This window comes from Capra hircus, chromosome 24, assembly GCF_001704415.2.
Source record: "Capra hircus breed San Clemente chromosome 24, ASM170441v1, whole genome shotgun sequence".
Lineage (NCBI taxonomy): Eukaryota > Metazoa > Chordata > Mammalia > Artiodactyla > Bovidae > Capra > Capra hircus.
In genome coordinates, this window is record NC_030831.1 from 61,341,474 (window position 1) to 61,368,803 (window position 27,330).

General features: G+C 45.4%; 1 protein-coding gene across 1 annotated transcript in view; it reads left to right on the forward strand.

Annotated features, from left to right (window-relative positions):
* Positions 1-27,330, forward strand: part of PHLPP1 (PH domain and leucine rich repeat protein phosphatase 1) — a 232,987-nt gene that overhangs the window by 117,020 nt on the left and 88,637 nt on the right. The window contains exons 3-4 of the mRNA XM_018039368.1: positions 2,408-2,533; positions 19,865-20,031. Of these exons, the coding sequence (XP_017894857.1) occupies positions 2,408-2,533; positions 19,865-20,031 (293 nt within the window). The remainder of the gene's footprint in view (positions 1-2,407; positions 2,534-19,864; positions 20,032-27,330) is intronic.

Below are 27,330 nucleotides of genomic sequence, written 5' to 3' on the forward strand. Positions count from 1 at the left end.
GGGAGGGATTGGGGGCAGGAGGAGAAGGGGATGACCGAGGATGAGCTGGCTGGATGGCATCACGGACTCGATGGACGTGAGTCTGAGTGAACTCCGGGAGTTTTTGATGGACAGGAGGCCTGGCGTGCTGCAATTCATGGGGTCGCAAAAGTCGGACACGACTCAGCGACTGAACTGAACTGATTTTCTTTTTGGTGTATAGAAATGTGGTTGATTCTTGAGTATTAATCTTATATCCAGTCACCTTACTAAATTTTCGTATTTTTGTAAAGTCTGTGGACTTTTTCATGTTTGCTGTGTAGCTAATCATTTCATATTCAGATAATGGCAGTTTTCTTTCTTCCTCAGTACATTTCTGTGTCTTACTGTAATGGCCAGCACTCTAGTACAGTATTGAGCAGAAAAAGTAAGAGAGTGATATCGCACCATTAACATTGAGGTGTGCCTCAGATAAATACCCTTTGTTGGCTTAAGTGAGTTATCTGTGTTCTTAGTTTGATAAGAGTTTTTATCTTGAATGATGAATGGGAGGAGAATGTTACCAAAAGCTTTTTCTGCAACTGAGGGGTGACCATATGACTTTCTTTTTTTAATCTGTTAATGTGATTAATGATTTTATAATTCCAATAACATTAAACCATCTTTCCTAAGGTAAATCCAGCATTTGTTCTTGATGTGTTTTTTTCCATATTGCTAAATTCTGATGCCACATTATGTTCAAGATGAGTGTTCGTGACTAAGGTTGGCCTTCAGTTTTCCTTTCTATTACTGGTCTGGTCTGTTCTGGGTTCTACTGGCCTCATATTTCTTTGCTTGTTTGGTGGATTGGTTTGCAATGTTCTATTTCTTGGATTTTTTATAAAACTCATCTACAAAATCATATGATCCTGATCTTTTCTTGATAATTAAAAAAGTACTAATTTATTTTAATGGTAATAAAACTGTATGTCTGATTGTTTTCTTGACTTGGTGTTGGGCTTCCCAGGTGGCGTGGCGCTAGTGGTAAAGAGCCTGCCTGTCTGTGCAGGAGACCTCAGAGACATGGTCTTGATTCCAGGGTGTCCCATGGACAGAGGAGCCTTGCGGGCTACCTCCATAGTGTCACGAAGCAGGCATGCCTGGAGTGACTTAGCGTTAATAAAATGTGTTTTCCAAAAAATTTGCCACAAAATTGTTTATGATAACCTCTCTTTAATCCCTGCTTAATATGTTGTTTTCCTTTTCATTATTAATCTATATTCAATTGATATCATTGATCAGTATCAATTGATATTCAATTTTGTTAGCCTTTTCAAAGAATTACTCTTTTGCTTTGTTACTGTTCTCTACTGTGCACTTGATCTCCATTTTACTAACTTCCGCGTTTTATTACCACCTTCCTTCTGCTTGAGTCACTTTTTTCCCCTAAGTTTGCTAGATGCATGGCCAATTAAATTAATTTTCTGCCTTCTTTTCTAATATGAGTATTTAAAATAAAATTTCCTCTGTGTACCTGCTTTTTATTACAGTCCATAAATTTCAATATGTAATATCTTTAATCGTGTAATTTTGAGAATTTCTAAATTTTGACTGCAGTTTCTTTTTCTTAACCTGTGATTTGTTTAGAAGTATATTAATTTTCTAAATATTGATTTTTAATTTATTACTGATTTTTAATTTGACTTTATTTTGGTCCCAGAACATAATCTATGTGATATTGATCTTCTTGAATGATTTTACATTTTCTTAGTGACTTGATTTGTGGTCATTTTGGTAAATGAGACATAGGAAAACATTCATTCTTTAAGTAAAACATAGGTGTTTGTGTAGTATCATGTTACTTTATTGTTTGGACTGTTTCTTCTTATGAAGAATTTATTGGGAGTAGAAATTTGATTCGACTAATATCACTGCATTATTGGGACTTGAAATTTCTCATGGTAGGGTTTTACTTCAGGTTAATCTCAATTTCACAATAAGCTAAAAGAAAAAAAGAAACTTACTTAACATGCTTGAAAATCTCTTTTTACAAAGGCATGTAATTCAGAGCAATACGAAAGTCCCCTAAGTAAAAATCCACCTGCAGTAAAAATTCTTCAGTAAAATCTTAACTGCAGGTCCTCCTAAGAGGAAGTAAGAACCTTGAGAGCACAGAAGGATAAGAAAGGTAGTCTGTTCCAGTTTGAAACAGGAAGATGAGAATTTCACTACTGAGGGGAAATCTAATGAAGGTAAAACCCCCTTTTTGGTTTCCTTGTAATTCAGATTGGCTGGTCAGACTTGGGAGCTTTCGTGCTTGAAGCGTGCTTGAAGCAGTGGGGGCGCGCCGAGGGCTGAGTGCAGAGCCGAGTCGCTGGTTTGGGGGAGGCGGCGAGCCAGGCGCACGGCCTGCTTTCTGACGTGCTGCTGCCGCTGTTTGTCTCTACAGGTAGAAGAAGTGAAAAAGCACCAGCACTGTTTGGCGCTCAGCTCTTCTGGACCTCAAAGCCAGACGTACTACATATGTTTTGATACATTCACAGAGTATTTAAGGTGGCTTCGGCAAGTCTCCAAGGTAAGCAGGAATTTTGTTCAGCTTCTGGCTGGCTCAAGAGTTGCTTCTGCTTTACAAAATATAGTTACACACTCTTTTTTCTTTTCCCTTCCTCCAGCAACTGCCAGTAGTTATCAGCGTTCAGTCTCTTTAAAAGCTCACTTTGGCGAAAAGTAGCTTTTTAAAACTTGTGTGTGCATTTGCCATTTTTGTTTATACTTAAAAAAGAATTCAGTATGTAGACTGTCATTATTATCTTAGTGGTATACAGAAGGAACATGAGGTTAAGAAATTTAAGGGACTGGCCCAGGGTAGGACAACTAGAAAACCACAGAACACCCAGAAATTGTCACAAATTTCCCCTTTCCCTCTGACCATCTCTTCTTATAAGCAGTCTAATCTTGTACCATCTCCCTTTCACCTTTTCAACTTACGTCTTTTGAATGACTTGATTTCTTTTTTTGTCTTAATTATTTTTACCACTTCATAGTCCTCTGTTTCAATAAGATTACCTTGACTTATGAAACCCAATGCGTCTGTGTGTGTGTGTGTGTGTGTGTGTGTGTGTGTGTGTGTGTGTGTGTGTGTGTGTGTGTGTACAGGAGCCCATGATAACGTGACTGGTAAAGAAGTGTTTGTGTTTCGGGTGCTGTGTGAGGATACTCTTTGCGTCCCCTTTGTCGCATTCTGTACAGTGGGCTGCATGGCAGGACTGTGTGCCTTGTTTGGGGTGTTTATGGAATGATGGAGCCTCCCTAGGGGGCAGAAGCATTAAAGTGGAGTCTGCTTCCATGGTTTTGAATCCATAACCCGGTCTGTCGCTCAAGTTCGCTGCCGGACCACTGCGTGATGTGATTATTTGTCAGGTGAGGGAGTGACTTTGAAAGGAATGCCTTTGTAAAGCAGTTAAGAGAAAAGAGACTATTGTTTAGAAAATCATCCTGAAATACTGGTCGCACTTGAATTACCAGGGAAAAACTACATTCTCTGGTGATAATGGTTTTCTTAGGGACGTTAGTTTTCCCTTTTAGAGAAGGTGTGGACAGAGTCTAGTTTGATAGATCTGAGAAGAGTCTCCCAATCTCGTAGGCAGCTGAAGCTTTCAAATGTACAAGACACTTCCCCTACTAGAGAAAATGGGAAAGATGACACTTCTCCTTCAGATATGCTTGTAGGATTAATGTGATGTAAGAGGCAACCAGTACATCCGTCTCGTTGTTTTGAAATTACTCTTGTGGTTGCTAATGTGAGGAGACAAATACTATATAATACTGTGCTTTTAACAGTAAGTGGGTGTATGGGTTGAAAGCAGTAAGTCAGTGGCCCACACTCTATTCAGAATAAAATGCCAAACTGGTCAAGCAAGGTGCTGTTTAAATTTCTTTCTGCATGGAAATATTGATTTTTTTTTTTTTTGGACCAAACTTTTTGTGTTGGAATAATCTTCTATTTACAGAAAAGTTGCAAAAACAGTATAGTCTCCATATAGTCCTCCTTCAGTTTCCCAAACATCTAATATCACCATGATCCACGTGTCAAAACTAAGTAATGTACTGCCTTGGTACATTACTCTGAATTCATTTATCTTTTCCCAGGTTTTCCATGAATGTCGTCTTCTGTTCCAAGACTGAATCTAGGGCACGACAGTGTATTTGACGGTCATGCCTCCTGTGTCTGCCCTGGGCTCTGACAGCAGCCTTTGGGAGTGAAGTAATTAGGAATGGCAGACATCAGGGAGAAAGATTCCTTTCTGAAAAGTCAAGGTGGGGGGACAGAGGGCAAATATTTTAATAAATGCAGATTTTAGATAGATACAGTGTCTTCCTTTTCTCCAACCTTAAAAACCAGATACACATTTTGAAATTTTTAGAAGTTATTATAGTTAGTGAATTAAAAGGGAAATGAGTTGTAAGGGGCTGGTTAAGAGGTTAGGTATTATGGAAGGAATAAGAGTGAGAACTCCCTACTTGGGGATTAAGCCCGTGTAAAATGTGGCTACACTCTTTAAACTTTCTGTGTTGAGGACAGTCCTATGATAGTGTCTTCTCCTTTGACCCAGCTTCCTGGGAGCGTGGGTTGGGACTGCGGGAAGAGGGTGAGAACTCGGCCCCTTTGGGGTAGTGCGTGTCTGGGCACCTGGAGTGGCACGGGCTGACGGTCACAGGGCTCTTCTACTTCTGGCTTCCCCTTTCCCTCATCTGTCCTTCCTCACACGTTGCTCTTCGGAAGCTACACAGTTTAGTCTCGCTAGGAGTTACTATGGAAACAGTGTCTTTTTCTTTTCTTCTTACTGAGAAACAAAACATTCACAGAAAGGATTACCCATATCCTGATGTTTAAATGAGGATTCATTTTAATAATAAGTATCTGAAAGAGAGACAAACCAACACCAGAAAGAAACATCTGAGTTTCTGATTCTTAATGACCATCCTCACCCATGAGGTTGGAAGGATAGAGAAAAGTGAATTTCAATGATTTTTTACTTAAAATGAATTAGGTCATTCATTTAAAATGAAAACTATGTTCAGTTGATGCTTCCGGATCTCTGCTACAAGAAAAATGTTAATCTTTGTTCTAATTTTTTATTTAATTCTGTGAACATTTATAAAAGGTTATTAATTAGCTGACTTCTACCAAGACAGGCTCTTATATATGTATTATTTTTAAACTTCATCTTAGGACTTAGTGTTGCTTGCCAAAACAACCCCCAAGGCTGTCCCTTTAGAGTTTTTCATTTGGATCGGATGTTAGCGGTAGATGCTGTGCAGGAAAGAGCTCCTTGGGGAGGGTCATTTAATACAGTATCGACTGTAAAGGCACCCCTGAAATATCGGTGCAGACATGCTTTAGAAAGCCACCAAACATCCTGCTGTACACGGTGTAAAAGGACTCTTTCCCCAACATGGATACGTGTCAGGTCTTTTTTAAATATTTTGAAAAAATTATTTTAATTATGAAAGTATGAGAACACATTTACAGGAGACTTGGAAAATACAGAACAAAGTTACACATCGTTCCACTGCATAGTACGGTTATTTTTTAGGTAGGTGACTGAAGGCTTTTAGTAGGAGTCTCAGTATTGAACTCTCAGAGCTGATAGAACGGACAGACAGCGGAAGGGATGCAGTGGACCGTGTGGCACCGGCCCACGTGACCGAGGGGGATGAGCACCGGCCCACGTGACCGAGGGGGATGAGCACCGGCCCACGTGACCGAGAGGATGCGGCTCTCACAGCAGCAGGGTGCAAACTCTGTGCAGGCTCCTGTAGACTGAACCAGGAGACACTGGACCATTTCCAGGGACATAGAACAAGGTGCAAAACTTTCATGGCCTAAAGGTGTTGAAATTATACACTCTGTTCTCTTATCACCATGGAATTAGGTTCAGTTCATTTCAGTCACTCAGTCGTGTCCAACTCTTTGTGGCCCCATGAACCGCACCACACCAGGCCTCCCTGTCCATCACCAACTCCCGGAGTTTACCCAAACTCATATCCATCGAGTCAGTGATGCCATCCAACCATCTCATTCTCTGTCGTCCCCTTCTCCTCCTGCCCTCAATCTTTGCCAGCATCAGGGTCTTTTCAAATGAGTCAACTCTTCGCATCAGGTGGCCAAGGTACTGGAGTTTCAGCTTCAACATCAGTCCTTCCAATGAACACCCAGGACTGACTTCCTTTAGGATGGACTGGTTGGATCTCCTTGCAGTCCAAGGGACTCTCGAGTCTTCTCCAGCACCACAGTTCAGAAGCATCAATTCTTCAGCGCTCAGCTTTCTTTATAGTCCAACTCTCATGTCCATACATGACTACTGGAAAAACCATAGCCTTCACTAGACAGACCTTTGTTGACAAAGTAATGTCCCTGCTTTTTAATATGGTGTCTAAGTTGGTCATAACTTTTCTTCCAAGGAGTAAGCATCTTTTAATTTCATGGCTGCAGTCACCATCTGCAGTGATTTTGGAGCCCCAAAAAATAAAGTCTGTCACTGTTTCCCCATCTGTTTGCCATGGAATGATGGGACTGGATGCCATTAGTTTAGAAATCAAATATTAAAAGATACTTGAAAATAACCCATATATTTTCACGTGCAGTGTGGTTTCAGAATGGTTGGGGGGCAGTGATGTGGGGGTGAGGGGGTAGCTGAGGAAGGGATTTTCAGAGGTGCTCTGGTCAGACATGCGAGCAGCTCTAGATGAGCTGGCCTAACTGGCCACTTCTGTGGCTCGCTTTGTTGCATGGATTTGTCTCAGACATGCTGGCTAATCCTGTGAATTCTTTTCAGAGTGAGTCTGCATGTGAATCTATTGCCTGAAGACATACTTATTTTTAATGTCCTAGTCACCTCTGTAACGCTGTGTTGTCCCACTTGAAAGTTTGTTTGTTGATTTCAAGGAAGATTAAAGGGGATTCAGATCACTGATTTAATGTTGTGCACAAATCTTGGGTTTTGGGCTTGTTGTATTCCCCAACCCCATGCAATAAGTATTTAAGTAACTTAATTAAATTAATCGAAGTATGCATGAAAATGTTTTTAACTTTTCATTACAGGAAGTGTTAAATATTAAGAAGTAGAAATAATTGCCCACACACCTGTGACTCAGCTTCCACAGAGGTCGGCCTGTGGGCAGTGGTGTGTGCGGGGTGAGTGGCCCCACGGCGTGAGTTCACAGGCCGTAAGGCCACGTGGGTGGTCCCCAGGTCTCTCCTTGTTGATTGGCAGTTAGCCTCGTGCCTGTGGCCATCACCCTGCTCATCTCTCTCTTTTAGTATCATAGTATTTTAATTTTCGGCGTTTTCTCTTTTTAATGAAAAGATAGAAAGTGACCATGTTGAAGTTGCTGTGATATTTCGGTTCATCCTCAATATGCATAGCATAAGCCAGTCAGAGTCCCGTCTCATGCGAAGTTAAAGATCACGTGAAATGATGAGTAAAGTCACCCTTTATATAAGAATAAGATATATGGTCAATCACAGTCGAACTTTTGCCTTCATGTACTTAAAAAGAGTGTTTTACTGTCCAGAGTTTACTCAAAGAGTACACCACTAACCAGAGTCAGGGATTTCTCGTGTAATAGTTTACAGCATGCGGGTCTGTGTTATTTGATGCAGCTTCAAGGAACCCTTTCAGATCACTTAGCGTCTTGTACATGTATTTTGCCTCTTGGCTTGAAGTATAATGTAGGGAGTGTGCTGCGTTTTGTCAGCTTGGCTGGTCTCTTGGCTGGTCAGGGTGTGCTGTAGTTGGGTACATTGGGGTTATAAGGGTAAGACGTTGCACTCTCAACCCTGTTCTGCTAAGACGCCAAGGGCTTCACAGGACTTTTATGGGAAACGCCTCCTTCACATTTTGTACCCGTTGCTTAAAGGATCACGGTCATTTGATCCTGGCAGTCTGTGTCTCTGATAGAATCTGAAGGAGAATGGAGGGTTTGAGGGACATGGATGTTAGTTTATGAAATGTCACCCCTATACCTAGAATATTGCTTTTGTATCAATTCTGTAGTGAAGGTATGAGAAAAATTTGGAAATGCAGTATATCTAGTGTTTAGGGACAGGAAGCATTGAGGAGGTGATGCGCAGGCAGAGTCCTGAGGAGGGAACGTTCACCTGGAGGCAGGGCGGAAGCGCATTTCAGGGAGAGGAGACGTCTGCAGGCGCAGCTGCGCACCGTGTGACGTCAGTGTGACGTCAATGTGACGTCAGTGTGCGGCGTGGAGGGGAGCAGGGAAGCGCATGGGAGGAAGTGCTTCCGGTCTGGGTGCTTTCCTGCGCGCTGATTCTGTTTTCCTGGGAAAACTCGACGATGTTACCCACTAGTTTAACTAAATTTTCCAAGATGGTAATGGATTTGTTCCACAAAAATTCATACTGTGGAATCCTTCCTTGTTATAGATATAAATAGCAGTTATGAAATTAGGGAGCTTAGAAATTCATCTTTGAATTTAAACTAATGATAAAGTATTTGGGATTACGTTAAGTTTTGTTTTTGTAATATATAAGACTGATTAGTGAAAATAAAATGATCTCTTTGCAGTTATGACGGTTCATCTTGTTTGCACATCGCTAATCTCCCCCACTGTGGTAACTATTGGTTCTGAGATCCTAGTTAATATATCTCTAAAGAAGGGGTTTTTCCTTCATTCTAAGTCATTTCCATTTAAAATTACTTAATTCTCTTTTCTTCACAGTTTTTCAATCTGCCTTTGTGCTGGTGGAAAAGATAGCTTGTTTCTTACCGTATCCTGACCGAACCCCGTCTTGGGGAAGTGGCGCTCCTCATGTGCTTCCGTGTGAGGCTCGCCCAGCGTCTCTCTCCCTCCTCCCGGCCCCCTGCCCTGCCTCTGCTGGTCTCTCCACACCTGTTTAGGGCTGGCGGGTGAGAGTACTGAGGGGGAATGCGAGGGTACTCGCCCCACCCTTTCTCTGTGCCAGGCATGCTTCCAGGCTCCACTTCTCATCCAGACTTCAGCAGATGGGAGAAATGTATTGCTCATGTGTGTTTTAGCTGTATGTTGTTGTTAATCTCTAATAAAATACAGTCTAGGTTTTCAGAAAGGAACTTATAGCCATGTTTTAAAGTAACAGTATGTGATTTTAAGATTGGGAAGTAGTTGTCAAAAACATAATGTTCCTTGTAGTTTTTTGGAATAATTGCCTTAACAGTTATTTGGCATTTTCTTCCAGAGTGGTCTTGGGCCTTCCCTGGCAGCCCAGTGATTAAGACCGCTGGCTCCTGCTGCAGGGCCGGGGTTCCCATCAGGAAATAAGATCCTGCGTGCCTCGAAGTGAGGCCAGGGGATGGACTGAGAAATAAGACTGTCTCTTGCCACTTTATTTTTTTTAAGTGTTTTTTAACCTGAAGTTCTAGTCATCATCAACCGTCTCTTAGTTGAGTGACTTAGCATTTAAGATTTGAGAAGGACCTTGTGGACTTCCAGACTGACTTCCCTCCTAAATAAAAAAGGGCTACCGCCTTTCAGACACCTATGGTGTCTAAAGATAGTGCTTTCTTAGAAGTGAGCTGAGGTCTCCATCCCTGCACGCTTGGCTCACTGCTCTGGCTTAACCCAAGGCAAGCGTCGCAGTCCCTCTCCTGTGTGATGACCTCGTGACTATTTGAGTTTCCACGCCTTCCCCCATGCCTTGGCAAGCCACTCCTAGGAGGGGCATCTCTGATAATTGCAGCAATTCCCTCATCACTTGGCTCCCAGACTCCTCCTCTTGGTTTTCCTTTGGGTACTCTGCAGTTTCCTGATAGGAAGCTTGCCATACCATCCGATGAGCACAGAGGATGTGCCCACTGTTTACCATTCTTCAGATGTTATTGCAAAATGAGTGAGTGAGTTACTCATTCATGAGGCCAGCAGCAAAATCAAAAGACTCTCTGTTTCTCCCCAACCCCAAATTGTTAATAATAAAATCATTTAGCCAGTGAATTGATGGAGTAGTGACAACAAATAGTGGTAGCTGACGCTTGGAACTTTCTCCTGTGTGCCAGGGTCTGTCCTGGGTGCTCCGCAGTGCACCTGCGGGGCAGGTGCTCACGACAGTGTACAGGGCCGGGCTTTCGAGTTGAAGGAAAGCGCCCTCGAGGAGGTGTCCTCGTCGCCTCTTAGACGTGGCGCGTGAGGTGCCCAGCGTGCTCTGTGCAGCAGGTTCTGCTGCCTTGCCCCTTTCCTTCTGGTTTACTTCCAGTGTTCTGCAGCCACATGAAGAGACGAAACAAACCGCACTTCAAATAGCAGCTGAGATTTATTGGCTGAAAATATCGAAGGGAAGGCTCAGGGCTTCGTGTGCACGGCTGCCGGTAGCCTGTCGGCTGCTCTAGAGCAGAAGGCGGCTTACAGGCAGTCTGTGGTGCTGCTGAGGCATCTGACACCATCACTGCCTGGACCACTGGCCTCCCTAAAGGGTGACCAGGAGGGACTTGGGAAGTCTGAGGTGCCTTCTGAGTCACCCAGGGCAGCTTAAGTCAGTGTTGGTGTTGAGGGCACTGCTCTTGTCTACCTCTTCCAAAACCAGTCAAGTCTGGCTGCGTCAAGAACTTATCGTACATGGTTAACCAGATCTCTGCATCTGGTCATATTATATTTTGAAGTGCAGTCACTTTCATCTGAGTGTTAGACCAGTGTAAAAATACATGGTGTGTGTCCATGTGAACCAGGGCACTTTGGTTGTGTCTGACTCTCCGTGACTGCAGCCCACCAGGCTCCTCTGTCCATGGGATTCTCCAGGCTAGAACACTGGAGTGGGTTGCCATGCCCTCCTCCAGGGGATCTTCCTGACCCAGGGACAGAACCTGCATCTCATGTCTCCTGCGTTGGCAGGCGGGTTCTTTACCAGTAGCGCCCCCTGAGAAGCCCCCCTCCAAATAAATACATGGAGTCTTAAGTGTTTAATTTGCATGATATTTTTACTTACCTTGGAAGACGCCAGTGATTGTAACCCAGAGTATTGGATTATCTGCAACTATCCTGAAGAGTTAGATCCTTCTACCCACTGGTCTGATTTATTTTATAAAGTAAGGAATACTAGAATAATTGAAGAAAATCCCAGTGAGCTCTCGAGGTTAAACGTACTGGACCTTGTATGTTAGATTGGAACTTAAGCATTGAGGTGTTTGTATAATTTGTATTTTAAATAGAAAACCAAGTAGCTTGTTTCTAGGCTCTTTAGAAATATTTCTGTTTAATGTGAATTTATGTTACTTCTTATAATAGAAAGCTCAAATGTAAGACTTTTGGGGTTAGCGATCTTCCCCCCGTCCTTTGTGGAGGAGCGGCCCCTTGGGGAAACGCTCAGAGGCTCTCCAGTGGTCCTACTCTAAGGAGCTTGTTTACATGTATTCTGCCAATAAGGAAATGAGGAAGGAACTCTGAGTTCAGATTTGATCTCCACCCAAGCCGAGTCCTATTTTCCTGTTCTTACCGAGAAACACAATGGGATTTCTGTATGTGCAAAGGAGGCCACTCTTGGCCTGGAGACCCGATGAACAATGCCGGAGGCCTTGGGGACCTTCTCCGAGCCTCTCACCGTGCGTGTGGCTCCAAGAGGGCGAGGCTCCTGGCCTGCTAGTCTGGTTTCCACCATCCCACGTGCTCCTGGGACGTGTCCCGTGGCTCTGCCTGCTCCTGGGGGTGCAGTGCCAGTCCACACAGGGGCCTTCGAGGACCTGTCTGTCTTGTCCCGAGAGGGGACCGTCAGCGCTGGACAGCCGGGGGCTCGAGATCTGTGCCTTCTGCCCCTCTGCACTGCTGCACGTGCCTTCTTGAATTATGCTTGTTGGGTATCTGTGCCCTCAAGGGGCCTGCGTTCTGAAGATGATCAGTCCAGGGCTGCTTCCTAGAGGCAGGTGGTAACCACGCTGACGGGGCACTCCTCCCCTTCACTAGCCTGGCAGAGAGCTCGGGACGCCTAGCAGGAACTCGAGGCCTAAATTTCTCAGTATTGGTGCTCCTTACTGTTACATGTGCTTAGTCACTTCACTCCTGTCCAACTCCTTGTGACGCTGTGGACTGTAGCCTGCCAGGCTCCTCCGTCCATGGGATTCTCCAGGCAAGAATACTAGAGTGGTTGCCATTTCTTCCTCCAGAGGCTCTTTCCCACTCAGGGACCGAGCCCGCATCCCCGGCGTCTCCTGCGTTGCGGGCGGGCCCTTTAGTGCCGCGCCCCCGGGGAGCCCGGCTTCCTTGTCAGCCCTGGTCCTCTTGCAGGGACTTCTGTTTGTCTGCTTACCCGTCAGTCAGTCATCCGTCTAACGCTTCTCTTCTCTCTCTCTCTCTCTCTCTCTCTCTCTCTCTCTCTCCTTCCTTTCCTTTTCCAGCCTGCCGCTCTCTGTACTGCTTTATTCTTTGGTCTCGTCACTACGTTCTAACAGGCCCCTTACAGTCTCAGTAAGCCGCCTCTGGGAACTCGCAGCCGCTCCGGGAACACCCTCGCCCGCTGAGCTGCTGCTGTCCTTTGTGCTTGGCTGTGACAGCCTCTCCACACCCTCTTTGTCTTCATTTATTTGATTACGTCTGGTGGTTTAGAATACTGTGTAAATTTGTGTATTTTATTTCTTGGATTTTTAGCTGTTTCATATCTACTTATTTAAGGCTAAGACATAATTGCCAATGCAGGGATCAAACCTGGGTTTCCTGCATTGCAGGCAGACTGTTTACCGTCTGAACCACCAGGGACGCCTAAAGAAATAATAAAATATCAGAACTTAAGGTAGAACTTAATAAATCCAAAATTGGTAGTTTGATATGCCCGTATGAGGACATTATTAATCTATAGATTTTAATTAATTTTATAGGAAGGTTTTCTGCATCTGCTGTTAAGCAGATTTTATGAAATGATAATGAAGGCAGGTTCAAGAAATGAGAGGTCATTGTGAAAAGGTCTGGAATCAAGGCATTACGTATGTTTGTAGAATTTTTTTTTTTTTAAGAAATTATTTCATGTTTTGGAGCAGTGACAGTTTAAAGTTTATTAAAATGAGAAAATCTCTGATATCAAGTATTACAAAACTTTTATTGATGAAGATAAAATTAAAAGTAAGTTGTTAGAGTACTTAGCTAGTAAAGATGAATAAACCCTACCATAAATTCATGTTCTCATACATGCTTATGCCTTCCCAAAGCATCTGGAAGCGGGGAGTGGGGTAAGAATTAAAACCAAGTAAATTGAGGTTAAGAATTTTTTACAGAAATTTAGTAAACTCCCCAGAGACTATCCCTATAGCCAGGGCATGATTTCCCAAACCACTGAAGGCTAGGCCAGAGCAATTAATGACTCATAAAGCCAGTTTACAGCAATATTTTACTTTGCACAGCGGAATTATTTATGCTGTTTCAGCTGATTCAACCAAGCCTTTCAGAATCATTCTGTTTAATTTTGAGCCTGCTTTGCACATAATAAGTATAAACAGTATTTCACTATAGTGGGGACAAAAAAAAAATCACCTGGTTGTCATTCTGAACTTTCCCTTGCTTGTGGAAGACGACTGTCCACTAAGTGAGTGGCAGGAATAATGGGAGTGACGTAGAGTGCAGGCCTGTTGCAAAAGGAAGATGATAATTTCCGAAGCACAGAGGGGATGGGTTAGGGCCAGGAGAGAGGCACTGGTTGAGAACCACAGCCCACCAGACTCAGAGCAGAGATCGATAATGCAAGGCTCCTAACAGCTGGCAGAGAGTCGACCGAGGAAAGGGTCCAGCTGAGTGGGATGGTAGAGTTGTGTAGAAGCCTGGTAGATAATCCGGAAAGTTTGTTGTTCATATTACCATTTTTTTATGGTTAGTCTGCAGTGTTCTTTGGGGAAATAATCTGAGGGCCCAGTGAGCTTTTTGTTCATATGTGTTTATATGTTCCAGCCCTCAAGCTGGAAAAGACGACTTCTTAAGCCAGTGGCTGGGCTGTGTGTGCACACTCAGTCGCGTCCAGTTCTTTGCAGCCCCATGGACCATACCCGCCAGGCTCCTCTGTCCATGGCAAGAATGCTGAAGTGGGTTGCCGTTTCCTTCTGCAGAGGATCTTCCTGACTCAGGGACCAAACCCATGTCCCGCGCATCTCCTGCACTGGGAGGTGGATTCTTTCACTGGGAAGCTATGGTTGGGGTTCACGTGCTTTTCAGTGTGTCTCCCAACGTGTGTAGGCTCATGCGGGAAAATATCTCATTTGATTTACTGACTCTAAATTATTAGCCTCAAAGTTTTTGGTCATTTTTAATACAAACTAGCACTGATTTCCCAAGCCATGGTGACTTGAACTGATCTTCTGAAACCTGACTCCGTTCACATGTGGTTCACTCATGGTCTATGAGGAATGGCATCAAGCCATCTTTGCTCTGGGCTGAGGGCTCTGGGAGGAGAGGGGGACGACCGAGGGTGAGACGGCTGGAGGGCATCACCGACTCGATGGACATGAGTCTGAGTGAACTCGGGGAATTGGTGATGGACAGGGAGGCCTGGCGTGCTGTGATTCATGGGGTTGCAAAGAGTCGGACACAACTGAGCGACTGAACTGAACTGAACTGAGGGCTCTGTTAGGATTGGACCGTGGCAGTTACAGGAGCCTCCCTCTGGGTAGGACTTGAACTTGAGGCTGTCATTCAGACTCTGTGTGGCTGGGCCTTCACCATGCGACCTTGGGCAGACCCTTTAACTTTCATCTTTGAAGTGGAGATCAGTCCTTACTGTGCTGAGTTACTGTGAAGACGAAATTAAAAGACGCTTGCTCCTTGGAAGGAAAGCTATGACAAACCTAGACAGCATACTAAAAAGCAGAGACATCACACTGCCAACAAAGGTCCACACAGTCAAAGCTATGGTTTTTCCAGTAAGTCATGTTTGGATGTGAGAGTTGGACCATAAAGAAGGTTGACTGCCGAAGACTTGATGCTTTTGAACTGTGGTGTTGGAGAAGACTCTTGAGAGTCCCTTGGACTGCAAGGAGATCCAACCAGTCCATCCCAAAGGAGATCAGTCCTGAGTGTTCATTGGATGGACTGATGCTGAAGCTGAAACTCCAATACTTTGGCCACCTGATGTGAAGAGCTGACTCATTTGAAAAGACCCTGGTGCTGGGAAAGATTGAAGGCAGAGAAGAAGGGGACATCAGAGGATGAGATGGTTGGGTGGCATCACCGACTCAAGGGGCATGAGTTTGGCTGGGCTCTGGGAGTTGGTGGAGCTCATCGCAGGCTCGGGGAGGCCTGGTGTGCTGCAGTCCATGGGGTTGCAAAGGGCTGGACACGACTGAGCAACTGAACAACAGCCACAGGAAGAGGCTGCTTGCCGTGAGGGGTATAGAGGTGGCTCTCTCCTTTCTTCCATTTCCTGCCTTGAGGAGGGTCTTAGATTTAATAGGCACTGTGTAGGCAGGTTACAGCCTCTGTGGTTAGACCTGTTGGTAGTTCTTTCATTTGGGAGTTGTGTAAAACCTCTTTGTGATGGCGGGCTTACCTGCCCAGGCTGATCCAGGGGGAAGCCCTTGAATCTCCTTTATTGCAAGGGCCTGGCACAGGGCAGAGGTGCCGCTCGCGGTTCGGTTCTCGTGGTCGTCTTGGCCGCCCTCTGCCATCAGGACATGTCTGGTTTCTGCTTTTCACCTCCCCCTGTTCCGCCATGACCCCCACAGGCCCCTTGCTTGCTGGGCTTTTGCTCTGAGCCATCCTCCCACTGGCTTCCAGCAGGAACAGGCTTGCGATCCAGAATGAGGAAAGAAATCAAATCCGACTTGACATTTAATCATTATCTTGTAGTTGTCCAGGGAGAGTGTTTATTTAGCCTGATGCTTCAGCCAAAAGGGAACGCGTCCTCTGCAGAGCAGTCCCTGTAGGAGGAACGCCCCGACCAGGTCGATGGCTGGTGAGAGACAAGGGCGGTGAAGCAGGGCCGTGTCATCGTCCCAGGAAACACTCCCAAGGGCCTCACTCAGCGCGGGGCAGTCCCCCTCTGTGAGCCTAACAGTCAGACAGAGACTCTTCTTGGAACCTTTGCATGACCACCCATTTTGCTGAAGCCGGAATCTTTACAGTGACCTCAAAGGAGCTGCAGGATCTCCTTACCTTTTCACTGAAGTCTTTATATCGAGATTACATTGCTTTTGTCTCAGTTAAACGCACAGACACGGAAGAGCACAAAGACTAATATGACAATTCCTGTTGTCTAACACTCTTTGACATGCGTGCGTGCTAAGTCACTTCAGCCGTATCCAGCTCTTTGTGACCCCGTGGACTGTAGCCCGCCAGGCTCCCCTGCCCATGGGATTCTCCAGGCAAGAACACTGGAGTGGGCTGCCATGCCCTCCTCCAGGGATGGAACCCGCGTCTCTTGCGTCTCCTGCACTGGCCGACGGGCTCTTCACCACTGGTGCCACCTGGGAAGACGCAGCTCCTCATACTTTCCGTCCTTATGGTACAGTGAATGAACAGACAGATTCCAGATCCCTGTCTTTCCGTTCCTGCTTTCATCTCCCTCCCTGCTTCCCTAGAGGCAGTCACTGGCATTAATCTGACACGACCACTGTATGTGCGGTGCTTAGTTGCCCAGTCGTGTCCAGCTCTTTGTGACCCCGTGGACTGTAGCCCGCCAGGCTCCTCTGTCCATGGGATTCTCCAGGCAAGAACACTGGAGTGGGGTAGCCTTTCCCTTCTCCAGAGGATCTTCCCAACCCAGGGACTGAACCCAGGTCTCCCGCATTGCAGGTGGATTCTTTACCATCTAAGCCACCTGGGACTGACCAGTGTGTGGCGTGTAGCTTTACTCACATATAACTATTCATGCATAATACATGGAATCATCATGTGTGTTAGGATTTTTTCATGCATAACATCATATGTGAAATTGTACAGCCTGCGTTATTTGTTTATTTGGGGCTTGGGTTTTTAATGAGTCCAGGTTGATGCACACAAATCTAGTCCAGCCATTTTAACTGCAGCTCTGAGTGGCAGGCTCGCTCGCTCTTGCGGGTTCAGAATACGTATCCCAGAGAAGGCCTTGGATTAGCCTGGCCGGGGTCACATGCCAGTCCTAGCTGGATCAGCTTGTGGGCTCAGCAGTGCGGCTCGGATGGCTGGAGCTGCGAGCACACGCCTCCCGCCCCTGGAGCATCATGCTCTGCAGCTCCCACTGGGATCTCATGCAGCTGAAGGCTTGTTACGGGAAGAAGTGGGAAAGGATTTGGGGCAGGCAGAAGCACAGATTGCCCAGTGAGCTCCAACCTGAGCTTGGCCGGCGGGGCCTCTGGGGGCCTCCTGTGGCGCCTGAGGCCCTGCTCCGTGCCAGTGCCCGGACGATTGCTGAAACTCGTGTCAGAGTGTGTTGCTTGGGAAGACCCCTGCAGAAGGAAATGGCAACGCACACCAGTATTCTTGCCTGGAGAATCCCATGGACAGAGGAGCCTGGCGGGCCGCACTCCACAGGTCGCCGAGAGTCAGACCCAGCGAGGTGACTGAACGAAGCACCGTGCGTGCCGAGCTCCCGCGGTGCCCTCACTCGGGCCGCGCCTCGGGGAATGGAAGGCCCGACGCGCCGTCACGCCCTCACCACAGGCTGGCACCTGGATGGACAAGTCCGAGTAATCCTTTCAACCTCACTTCCCATTCAACCTCACTTCCCATAAATGGGTTCTGCCAGGGAATCTTGTGTGGCCGTGGCATGTTTGCACCGGCTTTACAGGCCCATTTAATGCTGGCCTTTTTTTCACATCATTTGATTGCGTGGGTGACCTGGCCCTGTTTGGGATTTTCTTTTTCTTACTTAAGGGTGAAAATTCAAAGGAAGATGAAATTGCTGAAACGTGAACTCAGACTGACTTTGTAAAATCTTTTGAGTTGAGCCCTGCCAGCCCTTTTCCACCCCACAGTCCCCTTAGCTTTCATAGGTCCTTTCCAACCTCAAAGGTGCCATCAACAGTGTTTGTCATGCAGATTTACTCCTGAGTACCTTTTTTAGCATCAGGAGAATGTGGGTTCTGGTGAGTGTGAGACGTGTTTGGAAGTAGTCATAGCAGTCACCAGTTATGGAGTGCTGTCTCTGAGCCAGCTATGTAGATGGAGGTGTCATCTTAATGCCTGTTAAACGGGACAAAACCAGAGTTTAGAGAACTCGGCGGGGCACTCAGGCTCTCTCAGCTCGGGATGATGGAACCAGAGCCAACCCCCCTGAGAACCACGTTCCGCTGCCTTTCGTAATCACAGAAGAGTGAAGCTGGGGTTTGGTAACAGAAAAGGGCATCAGACTGATCACAGACAAGGAGTGGAGGTTTTGCCATGAAGCTTTGGTGAAGATAAAGAGCGTGAGGAGGTGTTGACCCAGATCCTGGAACAGTAACCCCACAGCCTTGGGGGGCGAGAGGAGCCAAGGTTTGTGTCAGTGGTCCTAAAGCCATGTCCATGGCGTAGATCGGCGCCGTGGTTCCCAGCGTACGAGAGAGAGAAGCGCAGGGCGCCCAGAGCTGTTTCTGCCTCCAGCATGCCCTGTAGCCCTGGGACTCTGGCTATCATGGGAGTCATTTAGCTGGGGATACTTTGAATATGTGGATAAACATTTAGACGTACAGTAAATTTCACATAGATTACCTACACGAAGCAAAACTGACACCGCGGGAGACAGGACCTGAAAAGTGTAGCAGGCAGTAGTGGATCTGATTATATGCTGCTGCTACTGCCAAACGTGGATGCAAGGCCACTGAGCCTGCTTTTCTTTGTGCTGTTTTTAAATCAGTATTTACAAGGGCTTTTGTTTAAGTTCAGTGTAGACCTTAGTGTCTGTCTTCCAACCCTGCAGTTCACTCTAAGGTGTCTCACATTAGTTAGCTCTGAATGCCCTTACCATGAATGTGTCCGGGGACATGATCCCTGTAGTTGGCGGGGACCCTGGGTGTCACTGCACCTGGCAGGATGGCCAGTGCTCTGTGTCACCTGTCTCCTGTACTAAGTCACTGTCAGCACCTTCCGGGGGCGGGTCACTGTCAGCACCTTCCAGGGAGGGGCACGATTTCCTCCCATGTTAATGCTTTAATTTGCTCAGTTCAGTTCAGTCGCTCAGTCGTGTCCGACTCTTTGCGACCCCATGAATCGCAGCACACCAGGCCTCCCTGTCCGTCACCATCTCCCGGAGTTCACTCAGACTCACGTCTATTGAGTCGGTGATGCCATCCAGCCATCTCATCCTCTGTCATCCCCTTCTCCTCCTGCCCCCAATCCCTCCCAGCATCAGAGTCTTTTCCAATGAGTCAGCTCTTCACATGAAGTGGCCAAAGTATTGGAATTTCAGCTTCAGCATCAGTCCTTCCAAAGAAATCCCAGGGCTGATCTCCTTTAGGATGGACTGGTTGGATCTCCTTGCAGTCCAAGGGACTCTCAAGAGTCTTGTCCAACACCACAGTTCAAAAGCATCAATTCTTTGGTGCTCAGCTTTCTTCACAGTCCAACTCTCACATCCATACATGACCACAGGAAAAACCATAGCCTTGACTAGACGGACCTTAGTCGGCAAAGTCATGTCTCTGCTTTTGAATATGCTATCTAGGTTGGTCATAACTTTTCTTCCAAGGAGTAAGCGTCTTTTAATTTCATGGCTGCAGTCACCATCTGCAGTGATTTTGGAGCCCGAAAAAATAAAGTCTGACACTGTTTCCACTGTTTCCCCATCTATTTCCCATGAAGTGATGGGACCGGATGCCGTGATCCTTTGCTCAGTCCTGTCTAAATGCTCTTGGTTTGGATTTGAATAATGGTGCTGATTGCATAGCAAGTCTGTGCTCCCACATGAGGTTACCTTGTTTCTGTCTGTGGAAAACAGTTACAGGGTGAAGGATGCTCTGGAAGCTGAACTGTGGCTTTTATCCCCCTGTAGGTCGCGTCACAGCGCGTTAGCTCAGTGGACCTCTCCTGCTGTAGCCTGGAGCATCTGCCTGCCAACCTCTTCTACAGCCAAGACCTCACTCATCTCAATTTAAAACAGAACTTTCTAAGGCAGAATCCCAGTCTACCAACTGCACGGGGGCTCAGTGAACTGCAAAGGTGAGCGTGCAGAAGCGGGTGGATAACTAGGAAGGGGAGGAGGTGTCAGCTTCTGATTGTTTCTGGACTGTTCAGGTGGGAAAGCTACAGTGGCGAACCTTTCTCTTTCAGAGGCTGGGTAGCAGGACTCTGGTAGTGAAGACACTGTCAGTTCTCATTCTCAAATTGTCCTCAGGGTCCCTCTTTGAAATGAATGATGTAGATATTCATTAACTGGATACATTTGTACAAGAAGAGCACTTCTCCTAAACCACTTGTATTTCTTAACCAATCTACAAATGTGTCTGGGAAAAGTTAATATTTGGTGTGAACTATATTTCTGAACTATAGGGGTTTGGTCAGATACTTCTTTCAAAATTTACAAAAAGGTCAGTTTTTTCCAAGAAAAGAAGTTTCCTTTGAAATCTAAGCACTAAAGTTTAAATCCATTAATACCACATTATCTGGGTGATTAGTGTATAGGTTTCAAGAGTAACACGGTAAATGAAAAGGGTCTGCCCTTTCATAACTAGAGGGCAGGGACTTTAATCTACATCTTTCTGAAATAGATTGAAGGATTTACCAAATTTTCTTTCTTTCTTTTTTGAGCAATGATCAATCTTGATTCTGTGGTAAATAAAGCCTCTGATGCTTACGTATTTGTTGCAAATATATGAGACAGTTACTCCAGAAGGATATAACTTTTAAAGAAAGAATGAATAGTCCATTTGTTTGTAAATGCCTGTTAATGATCATAGATTTAGCTATGATCATTAACCATTGTGATTATGTGTTTAAGATTTTTAACATCCAGAAAGAATAATCCATTAGTATTAATGTGAAGTTTGTGTGGATATGTTAGAGAAGGGAAGAGTGTTTCAATTGTCTTTTCAGATGATTGTGAGTATACTTTGATATGCTCAGTCGCTAAGTTGTGTCCGACTCTTAGCAACCCTGTGGATTGTCGTCCGCCGGCAAGAACACTGGAGTGGGTTGCCATTTCCTCTCCAGGTTATCTTCCTGCCTCAGGGATTGAACCTGGGTCTCCTGCATTGCAGGCGGATTTAAGTGGTAATTTCTTACATGTGGATTTCAATGTGGAATGTAAAACCCTTTCAGTAGACTTTTAAAATTCTTCTACATTAGGATACACTGGTCTTCCTGGCACTTTGAGTGGATCTTTGCCCATACATCATTTCATTGCATTAAGTGTTGGTCATTTGGAAAATACTGGTTTGTTGGGATAATACAGATATTCCAAATGTTAACATTCTTCGTTATGCAGTTTCAAGGAGTGGCTGTTGTTAATATCACCACTGATCTCATCAGAAAAAATTCTGAAGTATTGGGAAGTTGTCAGGCTCACTGGGGAAACGAGTTTTCCAGCATTTTAAATTTCAGTCGAAAGCTTGAAGGCTAGCCTTGGCAACAAATGCTGTCAGTTGTTTTCCCTGAAGTGACCTTCTCACTTCACTGTAGAGAAAGTGTCTGCCAAGAGCCCAAGTCTGAGCACTGAGCTTGTCGATTGTGCTTTCAGCTGAAAGTGGTGTTCTGTGCACACTGTGACCAGTGTGGCTCGCGGCTCACACGGTCGTGCGAGTGTTTCCTTGGGGTAACGGCACACTGCATAGGGCAGGGCCCTTTGTGTGCACTTCACATTTCATCACCCAGGAAATGAAGAAGATGCACACAAGGGTCGAGACGTAGTACAGGTAACTTTCTTGCCTCCTCATGGGCAATTTTAAAGTAAAATTGGAGTTATGCATTTTTTGAAAGAGTATTTTGGTTCTGATGCACTGGCCAAGAAGAGTCCTGGGACAGTTGGGACAGTTTGGTGCCTCAGTGAATTAGCTCCCTGGGCAGTAAGAACCCAGAAAGGTGTGCTCAAGCACTTCCTTATTTTTCCCTGGAGCTTTGGTTACAGTGAAAGGGAACCACAGGGAACTTCTCCAACTTGGGTGTTTATATGCCCTATGCACTGATAATACTATTTTTACTGACTCTCTTGTAATAACGTTACTGTGATTTTTTTTTTTTTTTTTTTTGGCTAAAGGGTAATATCATCATTTAGTCTGTCTTGGGTGTTTGGAATCTTTTGAAGCATTCTTGTGTATTTCCCATCAAGAGTTCTGCATCGTGCTGTTCAGTCCTGTCGTCTCAGAACAGAAGGGGCTGCAGTCCATCCAGACCAACACTTCCACTCCAGAGGCGAGGCAGAGGGAGATGTGAGATGCCAGAATCAGGTCAACACTGACCTTCTGGGAGCCGGTTAAGGGGATGTGATTTGGGAATGGTTTGAAGAGGGTTTGAGCTACATCCATAATGTTTATTTCTTTTAAAAAAGTTAGAGACAAATAGGCAAAAGGTTCAAAATGTTACTATTTGAAAAGCTGAGTAGCACATACTTGGATGATCATTAATGTTTTCTGTATTTTCCTGTTTGTGTATTTCATAATAATCCAAAAATTAAACCCTAAACAAAAAGAAAATCAAAATGTGTGTAATAACATAGGGGAATATGATAGCCCCAAAGAGTCAGCATTTATGGACTAAATAAATAAGTCTCTGGGTAGAGGGATCTTGGGGGGCATTGCCCTGCCTGTTGGTGCTTTCAGAAGCTCCTGACTGATCCCCCATGTCTGTTGATTCCAAATCTGTAAATAGCTGTTCAGTGCGTCCACCCTTCTCCTCTGCTTCCCGTCTCTTAGCACACACCCTCTCCAAGCAGCTGTCAGCTCTCACCTGGGCTGTGGCAGAGACTGGGGAGAAACGGTCATCCCACTGTCATTTTCCCACTGCAGTTCACCCTCGTTCGCTTCCTTGGCTTCTGTTTTGTGCCTTTCTTGGTTTTGTTTTGTATTTTAAATAATTTAAACTTTTGTCCCATGAGAGTAATATTTTATATAAATTTGTAAAAAATCTTGCAGTAAGAAAAGACACAGGTGCTTGGAACTCCAGCCCCTCCTTACACCAAGTCCTGCCCCCAGACAGCTACTTCTGATTCTCGGGGCTCCCTGCGTGCTGTCTTCTCCTTCTTCCCAGGTAGTACATACCTGCTGCTGTTTCTGAACTGTTCGTTATTGGACTGCGGTTGACATCGCTGTGGAAAGTGGCGATTTGCTTCTCCTCCCTGTCTCCAGCCGCTCGGCCCTGCGCCCCGACCGCTGCTCCCCTCAGCCTCTCGGTGTGGAGGTGTCCATGTTGGGTTAAGTTGCTGTTGAAGGCTGACGTCACTTTGAGTATGCGGCTGTAATTCGTCCCTAAGGCACTTAAACGCGGCGGATGGCAGCAGAGATGAGCGTCCTTTTCCTTTTCTCTCATGCTGTTAAGCTGACAGAACTCTAACCCTCTTCTCAACGCCCTTTTCCTAGAGACTGCTTCCTTCCTGGAGCCAGCATGGGTGCTGCTCAGGAGGTCTGGTACCCCCCTGTTCTCCTGGGGGTGCCTTTCACCATTTCCCTGATGATGCCCTTTTCGTCTCGCTGGGGCTTTCCATATGCTGTCCTGTGTCTAGCCGTTCCTTCTTGGATAACTCCTCCTTCTTAGCGGGAAATCTTCTAGGATCCTCCTGAGAAAGGGGACATGGGGACAAATTTATTACATACTTTGTATCTGTAAAAATATTTTCTCGTATGTTTGATGATTTGACTGGTTTCTGGATGAAAAACACGTTTCCTCAGGATTCTGAAGCCAGTGCACCGGTGGTGTTTAGCTTCTACAGTTGCTATTAAACAATGTCACACACTCTGATCCTTGCTTTGTAGCCCTTCTTTCTTCTCTTTTTCTTGAACAACTCTAAAGAGGTTTTCAGTTCAGTTCAGTCGCTCAGTCAGGTCCGACTCTTTGCGACCCCATGAACCACAGCACGCCAGGCCTCCCTGTCCATCACCAACTCCCCAAGTCCACCCAAACCCATGTCCATTGAGTCAGTGATTCCATCCAGCCATCTCATCCTCTGTCGTCCCCTTCTCCTCATGCCCAATATCTTTTTCAGCATCAGGGTCTTTTCAAATAAGTCAGCTATTTGCATCAGGAGGCCACAGTATTGGAACTTCAGCTTCAGCATCAGTCCTTCCAATACACACCCAGGACTGGTCGCCTTTAGGACGGACTGGTTGGATCTCCTTGCAGTCCAAGGGACACTCGAGTCTTCTCCAACACCACAGTTCAAAACCATCAATTCTTCAGCGCTCAGCTTTCTTCACAGTCCAACCCTCACATCCATACATGACCACTGGGAAAACGATAGCTTTCTAGTCTTAACTAGACAGACCTTTGTTGGCAAAGTAATGTCTCTGCTTTTCGATATGCTGTCTAGGTTGGTCATAACTTTCCTTCCAAGGAGTAAGCATCTTTTAATTTCATGGCTGCAGTCACCATCTGCAGTGATTTTGGAGCCCCAAAAAATAAACTCAGCCACTGTTTCCATTGTTTCCCCATCTATTTCCCATGAAGTGATGGGACCGGATGCCATGATCTTCGTTTTCTGAATGTTGAGCTTTAAGCCAACTTTTTCACTCTCCTCTTTCACTTTTATAAAGAGGCTCTTTAGTTCTTCACTTTCTGCCATAAGGGTGGTGTCATCTGCATATCTGAGGTTATTGATATTTCTCCCGGCAATCTGGATTCCAGCTTGTGCTTCCTCCAGCCCAGTGTTTCTCATGATGTACTCTGCATATAAGTTAAATAAGCAGGGTGACAATATACAGCCTTGACGTACTCCTTTTCCTATTCGGAACCAGTCTGTTTTTCCATGTCCAGTTCTAACTGTTGCTTCCTGACCTGCATATAGGTTTCTCAAGAGGCAGGTTAGGTGGTCTGGTATGCCCATCTCTTTCAGAATTTTCCACAGTTTATTGTGATCCACACAGTCAAAGGCTTTGGCATAGTCAGTAAAGCAAAGAAGATGTTTTTCTGGAACGCTCTTGCTTTTTTGATGATCCAGCAGATGTTGGCAATTTGATCTCTGGTTCCTCTGCCTTTTCTGAAACCAGCTTGAACATCAGGAGGTTCACAGTTCACATACTGTTGAAGCCTGGCTTGGAGAATTTTGAGCATTACTTTACTAGTGTGTGAGATGAGTGCAGTTGTGCGGTAGTTTGAGCATTCTTTTGCATTGCCTTTCTTTGGGATTGGAATGAAAACTGACCTTTTCCAGTCCTGTGGCCACTGCTGAGTTTTCCCAATTTGCTGGCATATTGAGTGCAGCACTTTCACAGCATCGTTTTTCAGGATTTGAAACAGCTCAACTGGAATTCCATCACTTCCACTAGCTTTGTTCATAGTGATGCTTTCTAAGGCCCACTTGACTTCACATTCCAGGATGTCTGGCTCTAGATTAGTGATCACATCATCATGACTATCTGGGTCGTGAAGATCCTTTTTGTACAGTTTTTCTGTGTATTCTTGCCCCCTCTTCTTAATATCTTCTGCTTCTGTTAGGTCCATATCATTTCTGTCCTTTCTTGAGTCCATCTTTGCGTGAAATGTTCCCTTGGTATCTCTAATTTTCTTGAAGAGATCTCTAGTCTTTCCCATTCTGTTGTTTTCCCCCATTTCTTTGCATTGATCACTGAGGAAGGCTTTCTTATCTCTCCTTGCTGTTCTTTGGAACTCTGCATTCAGATGCTTATATCTTTCCTTTTCTCTTTTGCTTTTCACTGCTCTTCTTTTCACGGCTATTTGTAAGGCCTCCTCAGACAGCCATTTTGCCTTTTTCCAGTTCTTTTTCTTGGGGATGGTCTTGATCCCTGTCTCCTGTACAATGTCATGAACCTCCGTCCATGGTTCTTCAGGCACTCTGTCTATGAGATCTAGGCCCTTAAATCTATTTCTCACTTCCACTGTATAATCATAAGGGATTTGATTTAGGTCATACCTGAATGGTCTAGTGGTTTCCCCTACTTTCTCAATTTAAGTCTGAATTTGGCAATAAGGAGTTTATAATCTGAGCCACAGTCAGCTCCTGGTCTTGATTTTGCTAACTGTATAGAGCTTCTCTATCCTTGGCTGCAAAGAATATAATCAATCTGATTTCAGTGTTGACCATCTGGTGATGTCCATGTGTAGAGTCTTCTCCTGTGTTGTTGGAAGAGGGTGTTTGCTATGACCAGTACGTTCTCTTGGCAAAACTCTATTAGTCTTTGCCCTGCTTCATTCTGCATTCCACGGCCAAATTTGCCTGTTATTCCAGGTGTTTCTTGACTTCCTACTTTTGCACAGTCCCCTATAATGAAAAGGACATCTTTTGTGGGTGTTAGTTCTAGAAGGTCTTATTATAGGTCTTTATAGAACTGTTCAGCTTCTTCAGCATTACTGGTTGGGGCATAGACTTGGATTACTGTGATACTGAATGGCTTGCCTTGGAAACAAACAGAGATCCTTTTGTTGTTTTTGAGATTGCATTGAAGTACTGCATTTCGAACTCTTTCATTGACTAAGATGGCTACTCCATTTCTTCTAAGGGATTCCTGCCCACAGTAGTAGATACAGTGGTCATCTGAATTAAATTCACCCATTCCAGCCCATTTTAGTTCGCTGATTTCCTAGAATGTCGACGTTCACTCTTGCCATCTCCTGTTTGACCACTTCCAGTTTGCCTTGATTCATGGACCCGACATTCCAGGCTCCTGTGCAGTGTTGCTCTTTACAGCATCGGACCTTGCTTCATCTCTAGCCACATCCACAGCTGGGTGTGGTTTTTGCTTTGCCTCCATCCCTTCATTCTTTCTGGAGTTATTTCTCCACTGATTGCCAGTAGCGTATTGGGCACCTACTGACCTGGGGAGTTCCTCTTTGAGTGTCCTATCGTTTTGCCTTTTCATACTGTTCATGGGGCTCTCAAGGCAAGAATACTGAAGTGGTTTGCCATTCCCTTCTCCAGTGGGCCCCATTCTGTCACCTCTCCACCATGACTCGTCCATCTTGGGTGTCCCCACAAGGCATGGCTTCATTTCATTGAGTTAGACCAGGCTGTGTTCCGTGTGATCAGATTGGCTAGTTGTCTGTGATTGTGGTTTCAGTGTCTGCCCCCTGATCCCCTCTCTCAGTGCCTACCGTCTTACTTGGGTTTCTCTTACCTTGGACATGGGGTCTCTCTTCTCGGCTGCTCCAGCAAAGTGTAGCCGCTGCTCCTTACTTTGGACGCAGGGTAGCTCCTCTTGGCCACCACTCCTGACCTCGGGCGCGAGGTAGCTCCTTTAGGATTTTCTTTTTTGGCACTCTGTTCATTTCAGCCACTAACATGAACACTTGATCTGGGGGGGTGGAAAAAAAAGCATGTCCTTCAGTTCTGGAAAACTTTGTCATATTGTGTGATAC